Genomic DNA, 13,207 nt, shown 5'->3' with positions numbered 1-13,207 from the left:
CAAATGAATACCATAACATTTCCATAACATTTCCTAACATAACAGTACTTCCTGTACCCCAAAAGAAACACTCTGCGGCGGCTGACATCACTTCCTCCCTGTCGGAGGACCAGGTTCCCGAAGCCTTCCTGGTGATGGTGCTGATCCAGTTTGGCACCATGATCATCGACCGAGCCCTCTACCTTCGCAAGACTGTCATGGGAAAAGTCATCTTCCAAGTCATCCTGGTGTTCGGCATCCACTTCTGGATGTTCTTCATCCTGCCTGGAGTCACAGAGAGGTATGAATGTGGAGAAATAACATGTATTTATTGAGTAATTTTAATAATTTAGTCACAACCAGCTCCTTCTTTCTTTTAAATACATATTTTAAATACTTACGAAATAGTTGCGTCATTAGTAAGTAAAGCATAATGTTTTACTTTGAAAATACACGCTAACATTATTTCCATATCAATCACTAGACGGTTCAGTCAGAACACAGTGGCCCAGCTGTGGTACTTCGTCAAGTGCATCTACTTTGGCCTGTCGGCCTATCAGATCCGCTGTGGCTACCCCACCCGCGTCCTGGGCAACTTCCTCACCAAGAGTTACAACTACCTCAATCTTTTCCTCTTCCAAGGGTGAGTGCTATTCAGGCCACTTGTGACCACAATCACCAATTGAGAATACAATAAGGAATGAATTTCTCCCGCATCAGCAGTGTTGGGAGTAATGCTTTACAAAAATAATGCGTTAGGTAAACGGATTGACTAATTAGTAATGGAATGCGTTACTTTTAAAAACGGGGTAATATAAATATAGTTACTTTGTCAAGTAACGCTTGTGAATCATATCTCTTTATTTTTTTTTACCCCTTTTTCATGGTATCCAATTGGTAGTAGTTACAGTCTTGTCTCATCGCTGCAACTCCCGTACGGACTCGGGAGAGGCAAAGGTCAAGAGCCATGCGTCCTCCGAAACAAAACCCAACCTAGCCACACTGCACATCCAACCCAGAAGCCAGCCACACCAATGTGTCAGAGGAAACCTGGCAACCTGGTACACCTGGCAACCTGGTCAGCATGCACTGCACCCAGCCCGCCACAGGAGTCACTAGTGCGCGATGAGACAAGGATATCCATGCCGGCCAAACCCTCCCTAACCCGTCGCCCCATGGACCTCCCGGGTTGCGGCCGGCTGTGGCAGAGCCTGGGCTCGAACCCAGAATCTCTGGTGGCACAGCTAGCACTGCGATGCAGTGCCTTAGATCACTGCGCCACCGTGTGAATCATATCTCTACTGGGCGTATGTTTCCATGATCCGATCTCGACTTGTTTCCTCATTTTGTTCTCGAGTTAGCGGATACAGGCCATTTGTCCATAGAAATGTCCATAGAAATGTAAAGAAGGTCCACATCTTTGCCATTGATCGCTTCTATAATAGCAAAGCGCATAGACGGCTTCAACATCTAGTGGCAAGTGTGCCCTCTATACATCTCTGGCTCTGCGACATGCGGTCTAACCAGAACTGGTGGCTCGAGAGGTATAGATGTTTAGCTTACAGTATATATGACTAATTAAGCAGCCCATGTGATAGTGTAGCACTTGTAGACTAGTACAGGAAAGCATCGCCACAGATGAAAGGAGAAACTAGTGATCAAACCTGAGATAGTAAGTAGCCTGTCTATGGTAGAGCCCGTTCAGCTTGCCTTGCTCCTTCCGACAGTCAAACATTGAGATTTAGAGATTATTTTCATGAAAGTAATGCAAAGTAATGTAACGAGTGATATAACGTGTTACTTTCTATTCAAAGTAATATTTCTAAAGTAACTTTTTGTTAAATGTAACAAGTAATAAATAATGTTTTACTTTTCCAAGTATCTAATCCCAACACTGCTCATCAGTGACGGCACATGCAACCAATGGCTGCCTGGTTGCCTGGCTGCCTGGTTCATTACTATTGCCATAACATTGCCCTATTGTTGCCCTAATGCTGCCCTAACATTGCTCTAACGTTGTCCTGGTTCCCAGGTTCCGCCTGGTCCCGTTCCTGACGGAGCTGCGAGCGGTGATGGACTGGGTGTGGACGGACACCACCCTCAGCCTGTCCAGCTGGATCTGTGTAGAGGACATCTACGCCCATATTTTTGTCCTCAAGTGCTGGAGGATGTCAGAGAAGGTGAGGGACCATGGGCCTGCTGTGTTAGTTCTCCTCTAGGACCTCCCTATCAATATCTGAATGATGCTTAGAGTGGAAGAAGATAGTATGTTGTCAAAGAGGCTGTGTCGAAATGAGATACAGCAGATTTATGCAGGACAATCCTCACACGGGGCACCAATTACGTAGGTTCGCACAAAAGTTTTAAAACATTTATAGAAACTGTAACGAAAGTCGATTGTTTATTTCCCCAAAATATTTTTTATATTCCTTTATGTGTGTTGTTTGCCAGAGGTACCCCCAGCCTCGCGGGCAGAAGAAGAAGAAGGTGGTGAAGTATGGGATGGGAGGTTTGATCGTCATGCTTCTTATCTGCATTGTTTGGTTCCCGCTGCTCTTCATGTCACTGGTCAAGTCAGTGGCCGGGGTGGTCAACAAACCTCTGGACGTGTCGGTCACCATCACCCTGGGAGGCTTTCAGGTAGCGCCACTCATGTTGACCGCAGTCATATATAGAGAGACAGTTCGGCCGCCATTTTTCACACTGGGCGCAATGTTAGCATATGTTGGTAGAAACATCAGTCCAAATGCTATCTATAGCTCTGGGATTGAAGGTGTGTAGATGTTTTTTTTTTATTTTTTTTTTTTTTAACTTACATTTATATCTATTTTAATATTATAACGTTGGTATCTCTTCCTTCAGCCCATTTTCACTATGAGTGCCCAGCAAAATCAACTGAAGGACATTAGCAAAGCAGATTTTGCAGACTTCATGAATTCATACAACTACATTCCGGTAAGAAGACCACCCATTTTACAGCTTGCTTTCTAAATCATAATTTTAGGCCATACAATACAACAAATATTTCAGATATTTCTCAGGATTTCCAAATATTGTGTGATGATATAGGTTTGACTGCTATTACATTCTGGTTTGAATATATTACTGTGTATTGAATTAATGTGTATTACTATAACAAAGACCTGTCTTGCCCCACTCACACGGGACTTTGTGCATCTAAGTGTTGTACAGTATGTTTGAGTAGTTGTAATATTTCAATACTTCTATCAATGTAGTCAGCGATGCAGTTCCTGGAGGCCTACACGTCAGCGGACGTGGCTGTGGCGGAGCTGGAGGGCAGTTCCAACTCCCTGTGGACCATAAGCCCCCCCAGCAGGAAGAACCTGATGGACGTTCTCAGCAAGGAGGAATACTTCCCTGTCACCATGTCCTGGACCATCCAGAGGTAAGAGTGACACGGCACCAGGGGAAGAAAACAGACTGAAACAGGGAAGGACAACATGGAACTGCCCAATAAGATACGTTCATTTCCGTTGCACGCTGCACTCAACCAGGACATAGAGAAACAAACCAATACTCGACTGCACACATGGAAACACACTCACTTACAATCTGAGAGAGAACCAAATCTAAACTCACACACTTATTACAAACTCAAAAGTCTTGCACAACTCAACATTCAACACTTCATACAGAGAGGGTGGGAGACAAGGATAGAGGGAGTCAATATATTTGTTTCTTGCTTCCATTTTGAATGGATAAATTAGTTCCGCTCTAGGGTGTCTGTGTCGTTAGAGATTTGTGTGAACTTGATAAAATGACATAGTTGTGTAGATACACATAGGTTACATAGTACTTTAGAGCTGTAAAATATCTGTTGAGATACCTGTCCATTTGCAATGTCTGTGAGCCGGAAAATAACACATTTACGAGTTCACAAAGTAATGTGTGTGGGAAAGAATGTGTGGTGTACCATTTGTGACCACAATGTACTGTGTGCAATTGCGATTTTTCTCTCTTCGACAGGAATCTCAGTCTTGGAGCCAAAGCTGAAGTTGCAACAGATAAACATATAACATACCTTGATATGACAACGCGACAAGAGTTAATAGATCTGCTGAATGGGACCAGAAACCAGGCTGTGTAAGTAGACTTCACTAAGGAACACGGACTACAACTTTTGAGGCTTAATTAAGCCTTCATAAACCCTTTATAAGGCCTTTATAAATGCTTCATAAATCATTAATTATTAAATGGCATGCTATATAATGTATACAACCACTTGACAGGGTGAGGTAGGTTACTTTATAAATATAATTCGTTACAGTTAGCACATTTTCTTGTCGGTAATGTAACTTTTGTATTACCCAAACTAAGTAATGTAATCTGATTACTTTCAGTTACTTCTGGATTACTTTCCCCTTAAGATGCAATAGAAGAAGACAAAAAGGATCCAGCAAAATGCATTTGGTGTGTCATCATAGTGGTCTCTGATTGGTGGTCACCATTTGGTGTGTCATCATAGTGGTCTCTGATTGGTGGTCATCATTTGGTGTGTCATCATAGTGGTCTCTGACTTGTGTTCAGACTCACTTAGGTGGAACAAATTTAAACGTGCGCCTTTTTTCAATGCTGAATTTAATGTCATTGAGAAAATAAAAAGGTGTCAATGTATTTTTTCGCAAACATCCTTTCTGAACTCAAAAGTAATCCAAGATGTAATCATATGGTTATTCAAATTTGTCTGTAATCTGATTACAATATTTTTGCTAGTAACATAACTGATTACAGGTACTTTTTTTTTTGTAATCAGATTCAATGTAATTAGTTACTCCCCAACCATGTCAATGCACTATGGACATATTTATTTTAGGTCTCTTTCTCCCCTCTCTTCTCCAGGGTGATAGAACAAGTCTTCCCATGCTTCCTCAGAGCTCCCAGTGACTCCAATGCCAAACCTATAGAACAACTCTATAAAGGTAATGCATCTATAAAGGTAATGCCTCTAGAAAGGTAATTTGGGGTGGCAGGTAGCCTAGTGGTTAGAGCGTTGGGCCAGTAACCAAAAGGTTGCTAGATTGAATCCCTGAGCTGACAAGGTAAAAATCGGTTGTTCTGCTGCTGAACAAGGCAGTGTTCCTAGGCTGTCATTGTAAATAATAATTTGTTCTTAACTGACTTGCCTAGTTAAATAAAGGTTAAATAACAAAAATGCACAAATCCTTAAATAGAATTCAAATACAGTACATAGACAAATTTACATTGTATGTGAAATTAACACTTCTACATTTCTTATTTTGACACTGTTTCGAACTGAAGCATCCCCCTTTTATTACTGACTGCTGATGTAGCATTAACGATATTATCTCCCTTTCAGACAAAAGCTACAAGAACATCCTGCTAGCCCTGGAGAGAACCCACAACAGCAGTGGAGAGATCCAGGAGTGGTGGATTGTGGACCAGCCGTCGGCAGGACAGATCCAGATGAGGGGTGCGGCGGTTGGGAAGAAGAGAGAGGCGGGCCTCCAGCTGTACGTGTTCAGTGACAAAGTCAGCCCGCCCAGTCTGGGCTTCCTGGCAGGATATGGGTGAGTGGAGGATATCTGACAGTGTGACTTGGGTTGTTTTCAGTCAGGCACACCTTAGTAAAACGTTAAGCAGTGAAACATGAAAATTAGCATTTCTTGTTTAAGGTCAGGCAGTACCACCTTGTTTCAAGATATTGTTTTGTGCCTACTGGACACAACCCTGGTCTTGCTTTCTAAAAGGGATCCTGCATTTATAGTGCTTTATGACTAGTTATAAGCACGTATGAGCCTTTATAATGTATAATTACAAGGCTTATAATGTGTTACGTCGCTCACCGACAGGATCATGGGTCTCTACGCCTCGGTGGTGCTCGTCATCGGAAAGTTTGTGCGCGAGTTCTTCAGCGGCATCTCGCACTCCATCATGTTCGAGGAGCTGCCCGTCGTGGACCGCATCTTGAAGCTGTGTACCGACATCTTCCTGGTCAGAGAGACGGGCGAGCTGGAGCTGGAGGAAGACCTGTATGCCAAGCTCATCTTCTTGTACCGATCACCAGAGACGATGATCAAGTGGACCAGGGACCAGAAAACTAAGTGAGAGAGCCACCTAGTAGGCGACAGAGACATGAAGTCTCAGAATGAGATTTCTTTTAAAAAGCACAAACCCGGCAGGAAGTTCCAAGCTAGCTTTTTGCGCTCCCTGTCTTTTGGTGTGACTGTGATAAGAACCATCTCCCTATCGAGCCTACAGTGAAACAATGTGACCTACACATGAAAGGTGACTGCAGAAGCAGTTTTTTGTTTGTACTTTTTTAGTGCATCTCTGAAGATTTGCAGCCATCAGTCAGTCAGTGTGTTAGAGATGACAGACAGATGTCTGGCCTTTTTCCTATTGGGAACCATGAACCATGGGTTGTGCAATATACTGTCCAGATAGCTGGCTGTAAACTTGAACAGACATGTTATCTTGAGCTACACGGAAGAGAAGGCGGCAACGACAGAGACACTAGCCACTTGTATTCTCCAAGATATTTTCCCTTACAGTAGCCTACTGGAGGTGCTTTGACTTTTCCAGCAAGACAACAGCGAGAGGTTGTGACATTGAAAACAAGTTAAGATACTTTGTTGCCGTTATGTTGATGTTTCTACAGAGTAATCAATGGAGCTGTCATTCTCAGGAAATGTATATCATCTCACCAGAACGGGAATACGTTTTTATTTTTTACCTGTAGGACACCTAGGAGAAACAGTGATGATGTGATGAACACTGAGTATTTCTATCATATTATGGAGTATGTTCATGGAACCCCTATGAAGACCTGTGATTTGAGAATAGGAGGGCATCAATACAGCCATTCTTTTTTAAGCTTGTAACCTGTATTGCTTGAAAACCCCTCTTTTTTTTTTACATTGTTAGTGTTAAGTTCATACGGTCAACCAAAATGTGATCAAGGCCATCAAATCCATGCAATACAAGGTGTAAGTGAATAGATTGTTTTCTTGTCATGAGAAAGAAGATACATAATGTCTGTGCACCTCCATAGTGTAAGGAATCCAGTTTGTGGTGTTATTGTGGTTCAGCGACCTGAACATAAAGCACATGTTTGAAAGCTGACGTGCTGCCATTTTATTCCATTCTGACTTGATTCAGTAAAAACACAAGAGGGCATGCCACAAACATCCAGCCTGCATGCTCCACAATACTTGACACACATTTTAAGATTAGTTGTAAACAGGAATCATCATTTCTATCTTTCAGTTGGTTAAAAAGCATAACCATATGAAAACTAGAAAGGCATTCTGAAATCCTGACGAAACAAAAAAATAAATCACTTTATACCAAATTACCCACTATATTATTTTCTCAACATTCATTTGATTCCATATATGAGTGTAGCCTTCACACAGACAATAGCAACTGAAATAGCTGTTTTTAACACTTTATACGATAAATTCAGAAATGGATTCATCCACCCCTTTACACATCAATCATTGAGGCACAGCATTTTTAGATTGTAAGTTAAATGTTCAAATCAATATTTTCACACTGTGTATCTTGTTGCATACGGTTGTAGATTTAAAGATAAAAAAACATTACTGATCTATCCACTGAGGCAAATACAACAAAAGCAATCTAATATTTTATATCACTTTAAATGCAGCAAAATAAACAATATTTTACAATCACAGTAAACCCAAAAAGGGACAAATAATATATATTCAAATGATTGAGTAGCATATGATTATTTTCCACACTGATGTTACCATGCTTATGTTATTGTTCTGAGCATAACTCGTTATGCTTGTATGGTCCGAGTGCCTGCAGTTGTTGCTTGGATTCTGGAGATGGGAGGGTAAGTTCACAACCCCCTGACATGCTCAGAACGGGAGGACAGGCTGTGGAAGATTCAGACTCCCCTCCTAACAGGCAACAGGAAGTGTTCTGGTCCAGACATGAAGTCCAGGTTCTGTGGCTAACATAGCCCACCGGCATACTCATCCTCGTCAGCCTCTCCGGCACCTGCTCCTCCTTCCCCAGCATCGGCAGCTGGCGCCTTCTTCTTCTTCCCACCCCCTGGAACCCTCAGGCTGACGGACAACTTGGCATACTGCAAGACCATTGGCACATTGTTCAGGTTAAGGCAAGTTAGTGGTCTCTACAGTATATGTTTCTCAGAAGAGTGTATTCCAAATCTCTCCTTGAGTACCCCCCCCCCCCCCCCAGCCAGTTCCATGTTTTTGCTGATTCAACTAACTAATGAATCAGAAAACCCTTGGTTGGTTTGAATCAGGTGTGTGTGTGTCTCTTTCAGAAATAGATCAGGAGGTTTGGGAAACATATTTCTTGAGTATTACGATAATTGAACAGATAAATCATACAAAACAACAAGGAAGAAAAAAACAGTTGGACTGCTATTGTGTCAATTAATAAACTACTTCTCTGACTTTGTATTACTCAGCCTAGCCTGGAAATGCATCTATGGGGTGGCTAGGAGAGAGGTTTCATATAGAAAGGACAGCTCATGATCCCATACCTTTTAAAGTCCTTAAATGTGATCAAGAAAGACAGTAAAGAGGGGTGTATTCATTAATCGGATTCTGCTGCAAAACGTTTTGCAATGGAAACAGTTTAGTCCAACAAGTGTTTCTATTCGACAAATTCATGAAGGTCCCACTCCCTCCCTGTTTCATTGCATTTTCTTCCTAGAGTAAACAGTTTTTGTTGCAAAACATTTTGTAACAGACTAAATGTTTTTCAACAGAATCCGCCTAATAAATACACCCCTGAACACCAATTTTAAACGTAGACACTCAAACGTGATGACATGCTTTGAAATAAACGTTGGTTACATAGTAGGCTCTAGGCACCACACTCACATCATTGTCCATATACTTGAATAAGGGCGAGTTACAGACACGGTGCACTTGGTCCTCATCCTGCTCGTCGTAGCCCTGCAAGAGTTGCTCCAAGGCAATACAGTCCTCACTCCCACTGAAGCCTGGCAGACTAGGAGTAATGGTTAGAATGATTAGTCAAACATAACAGTCATAACAATTACTTTCCTATTTGTCTTTAATTATAAACTGGGTGGTTCGAGCCCTGAATGCTAATTGGCTGACAGCCATGGTATATCAGACCGTATAACATGGCTATGACAAAACATGTATTTTTACTGCTCTAATTACATTGATAACCAGTTTATAATAGCAATAAGACACCTCAGGGGTTTGTGGTATATGACCAATATACCACGGCTAAGAGCTGTATCCTGGCACTCCACCTTTCATCATTCCACCTTTCGTCATATATTGGCCTTATTGCTTAATTAGAAAGTATAGCTCCCGAGTGCCACAGTGGTCTCAGTACAAGAGGCGTCACTACAGTCCCTGGTTCGAATCCAGGCTGTATCACATCCGGCGCACAATTGGCCTAGCATCGTCCGGGGTAGGCCGTTATTGTAAATAAGAATTTGTTCTTAACTGACTTGCCTAGTTAAATAAAAGGTAAAAAAAAAAAAAGTGAAGTCAGTACCTGTAACTCTCTCGGACACATTTATCTGCTGCTACGAAGTCATTTCTGTGAAGGTGGACTAGCACTTGGGCACTGGTTTTCTGGAGATAAGCAAATACACAGGCAACAATTTGGTTTCAACACACAGTCAATTTTCTTTATCAGGTTAACTAAGTTAAACGCACCTTAAAACACGTTGGGTAATTCTCTATTTCTTTATACATGTTCTTCTCCTTCTGAATCGACACTGCTGCTTCATCAAGCCTGACGGACAAAAACACAGTTAGCGGGTAGGGAATGAGTAGGACAGGTAGAAAAATCTGTAAAGCAAGTGAGAATTTACTTGTGTTGCCTGACGAGCAGTCTTGATGATTTCCCCAGCATCTCTACAGCTTGCCGTAGACGGTCCTCGTTCTGCAGAAATATGCATTCACCATATCAATACTCCCTCAATTGATTTGATCACATTACCGTTACAACATTATAATGTATTCGATATAAAATAGGACTGTGTTAATATTGCCATGCAATAAGTGCCATGCAATAAGTGAGATCCCTACAAATGTGGCCCTGAACCGAGGTAGCGGCATGGAAGCAACACAATGATTTCTGGTCTTCTATCAAATATTGAACTCATATAGCTGTACCTCAAACACTGATGCAGCTTTCTGGTACAGATCCACTGCTTTTGCTAGATCCTGTGATTCGATTAGCCTACACAAAAAGGTACGCATTTTACTTTTTTTTTTTAAAGCATCAAAACAAGTATCAGCATCATCAATACGTTTAGTGACATGCCAATGATGTCAGGGAATTAATTTCTAGAGCCCATCTATGATGATCAATATTGGCTACGTACTTTCCAGCTCTGTCGAGGGCCAAGGCTGCAGTGTCCGGTGTGCCGTTCTCTACATACATCATGCTTGCTCTCTCAATGTACTGGATAGCCTCTGGTATCCTCTGCATGTCCTGGAGAGAAACACATGTCTGTCAATGATTAGCTTCAGTAAGTAGTTAATAGTAAAACTAAAACAGTAGTCATGTGTCAAATGTCTGACTAACAACAATGGCATTAATCCTGAAGTGGGCAACAAAGAGTTAAAACTATGGAATAAAAATAACAGCAAATTTGATCCGACGCCTGATAACAATGTATGAGTGTAGATACTGTTTATCACATTAACACTAACCTTAAGCATCATACCAGCTGCTTCAAGTGCTCTGCAACAGAAATGTCTCCTTAGCAACATCCAATACAGACAAAAGTAGACCAACCAGTGTCTATTGTACATCATCTGGATTCTATGAATAGCATTACATGAGACAGATCTTTCATACTCACTTGGCAGCATGGAATAGTCTGAACATTTAGTTAAGTTAAAGAAAACATTGATGTTTATGAGATCTGGAGTCAATATTGTTCAAATGTAGCATATAAAATCCCTACATTAACTGTCAAACAACTCTGTGAAAGTAGTCTCCCTAGGCAGACGGGTTGCCACCCACATTAACAATGCCCTAGGTCTGCGATTTACAAGACTACTGCGAAAGCATTCATGGTCGTTAAAATTGTGTGATAAGCCTAGCCCGCTATAGGAAGTGAGCATTGAAAGGATACGTTTTGTTGTTGGTATGGGCTTCTGCCTCTTGCAGGTATGCCTCCTTCGCTTCTTCAAGCATCTTGGCATTTTTAAAGGCAACAGCTGGAAGATGGAGGAGGGAATGCTTCATTATGCATTTATAATTAAGAAATAAGGCCCGAGGGGGTGTGGTATATGGCCAATATACCACGGCTAAGGGCTGTTCTTATGTTCGACACAACGCAGAGAGCATGGACACACCCCGTAGCCGTAGTATATTAACCAGGGGCACAACTTTCTCTGGGGACATGTCCCCCACACATTCTGAAATTGCATTTTTGTCCCCCCCAGTTTTATCATTGGAATGTGATACAAAACGAGGCAACGGTGTGCTTTAGGACCATGTGGACGCCTCCGAGTGGCCAGGTAGGCTATTTGGAGTGTTTATCTGACTGGGTAAAAAGGTTTTATAATAAGAAGAATTATGTCCCCCCCACTTCTAAAACCAAAGTTGCACCCCTAATATTAGCCATGTATCACAAACCCCTGAGGTGCCTTATTGCTATTATAAACTGGTTGCCAACTTAATTAGAGCTGTAAAAAGAAATGTTTAGTCATACCTGTGGTATACCTCTGATATGCCATGACTGTCAGCCAATCAGCATTCAGTGCTCAAACCACCCAGTTTAAAATAAATAGCTATGTCATTGGACAACTTGAGCAACATTAAGTGCAATCTAGCATCATAATACTGACAGTGTGTTATTGCCCAACTAGCCAAGTAAAACTAAACTCCATGATGTACATCACATCAACAGAGTTGAGCGGAACATAAAATAAAGGTTTTATTCAAAAAAAACTTCAGCACCCAAAAAAAACTACCCACAATTGCACAGCACATTGTCACTGTAATTGCGGGCGATTTTTTGGATGATGAAATCTGTAGTTTTTATATTTTTTATAAAAACTTTATTTTATGTGATGTCGGAGCTCCAGTCAGCCCACACTAGTCACCGCTCAACTCTGTTGATGTGAAGTACATCGTGGAGTTTAGTTTTACTTGGCTAGTGCTCACCAGTCGTTGTAGTAGGGAACATGTTTTCAGGTGTATTGAATAATGTAATAAATAGCCTTTAATACAATACCTGCTTTTGAGTACTCTGATGCAGCACTGTCATAGTCAGGCTTCCATTTCATGAAACTAGTCCTTAAACTTTGGGGGGAAAGGCATTATATTCAGTGAAAACACAACACCAGTGTTGTCTCATATGGATTTACCATAGGGTTTAATACAGGTGTGGACGTCCTATTATTTATGCAGTGATACTGTCAGGAATAACTGCAGCGCAGGAAGACGCTAACGTTAGCCAGCCAGCTCAACTGGCTTCCAATCCTGTATAGAGTGGCTAGCTAGCTAAATAGCATATACTTAACTAGAAATACAATTTCCTTCTTACTTGTGTTGTAAATGGGTATATTTACAATATAAACTAGCTAATACTATGGAACTGGCTACCTACTGAAATAAAATGCTCAAAAGCAATACAGCTAAATTGGCTAGCTAACGTCAGCTAGCTAGCAAGATATCCTTACTATTTTTCAGCCTTGGCAATGTGGTCGTGCGCCTCGTTGATTTTCGCAGCCATCTGGTCCAAACTAGCTAACAATGTAATTCAAAGATGAGTATTAAACATACTACTGACTAAAATATAGTGAGATGTTGCTGTAGCTAGCTCTGGGTGCTAGCGTTACTGGTTTCAGGAGACTTTTTCGTCATCGGGGTTTGACTACGGAATCCCGTGAGTTGCCTATTCTTTATATAATGATACATGGCGACAAAGTGTTGCAATGTTGCAGCTACTGTGTACAAAAGGGGCAACAATGTAACAAGTAGGTTATTTTCATTGAATGCCCTAAAGTAAACCAAAGTAACCTAGTCTTCGTCCATCACTATTCGCAATGCATTATGAAATATCCAGTTATTCATTCATAGTCTAGCCTACAATTTGCAATTTAATTACTCAATATTGTAAACGATGACTTTTATATAGCCTACATAATTAATAATATTATTGGTCATTACATTTATTTTATAAAACCCTTTTTACATCAGCAGTTGCAAAGTTCTTAACAGATACCAAGCCCAA

At 41.3% G+C, this 13,207-nt stretch overlaps 2 protein-coding genes across 2 annotated transcripts in view; one reads left to right on the top strand and one right to left on the bottom strand.

Moving 5' to 3' along the window:
* The window catches only part of LOC120027893 (piezo-type mechanosensitive ion channel component 2-like), an 85,998-nt gene extending 79,932 nt beyond the window's left edge, over positions 1-6,066 (top strand). The window contains exons 38-46 of the mRNA XM_038972990.1: positions 66-280; positions 464-622; positions 2,012-2,159; positions 2,431-2,619; positions 2,842-2,934; positions 3,216-3,385; positions 4,840-4,919; positions 5,318-5,528; positions 5,811-6,066. Coding sequence (XP_038828918.1) covers positions 66-280; positions 464-622; positions 2,012-2,159; positions 2,431-2,619; positions 2,842-2,934; positions 3,216-3,385; positions 4,840-4,919; positions 5,318-5,528; positions 5,811-6,066 — 1,521 coding nt within the window. The remainder of the gene's footprint in view (positions 1-65; positions 281-463; positions 623-2,011; positions 2,160-2,430; positions 2,620-2,841; positions 2,935-3,215; positions 3,386-4,839; positions 4,920-5,317; positions 5,529-5,810) is intronic.
* A 1,005-nt stretch (positions 6,067-7,071) lies between these two features.
* Positions 7,072-12,868, bottom strand: LOC120027764 (gamma-soluble NSF attachment protein-like). Its single transcript, XM_038972784.1, has 12 exons — positions 12,654-12,868; positions 12,206-12,273; positions 11,099-11,183; positions 10,823-10,840; positions 10,671-10,701; positions 10,340-10,449; positions 10,128-10,194; positions 9,824-9,894; positions 9,666-9,744; positions 9,502-9,581; positions 8,847-8,976; positions 7,072-8,077 (listed from the first exon to the last, which is right to left on the bottom strand). Exons 1-12 carry the CDS (start codon positions 12,704-12,706, stop codon positions 7,943-7,945), a joined length of 927 nt encoding a protein of 308 aa, XP_038828712.1. The 5' UTR covers positions 12,707-12,868; the 3' UTR covers positions 7,072-7,942.
* Between the last annotated feature and the right edge of the window lie 339 nt (positions 12,869-13,207).

The sequence above is a fragment of the Salvelinus namaycush genome, chromosome 33 (assembly GCF_016432855.1).
Source record: "Salvelinus namaycush isolate Seneca chromosome 33, SaNama_1.0, whole genome shotgun sequence".
NCBI lineage: Eukaryota > Metazoa > Chordata > Actinopteri > Salmoniformes > Salmonidae > Salvelinus > Salvelinus namaycush.
The sequence above is the reverse complement of the archived record's forward strand: the minus strand, read 5'-3'. Positions and strand labels throughout refer to the sequence as shown.

What these genes read in the sequence shown, in the direction of transcription:
- LOC120027764 (XM_038972784.1), bottom strand. Translation starts at nt 12,706, where the DNA reads ATGGCTGCGAAAATCAACGAGGCGCACGACCACATTGCCAAGGCTGAA. An exon ending in ATTGCCAAGGCTGAAAAATA is followed by an intron (nt 12,274 to 12,653) that starts GTAAGGATATCT and finishes TTCCCCCCAAAG; the next exon opens with TTTAAGGACTAGTTTCATGA. An exon ending in CAGCTGGTATGATGCTTAAG is followed by an intron (nt 10,450 to 10,670) that starts GTTAGTGTTAAT and finishes GTTTCTCTCCAG; the next exon opens with GACATGCAGAGGATACCAGA.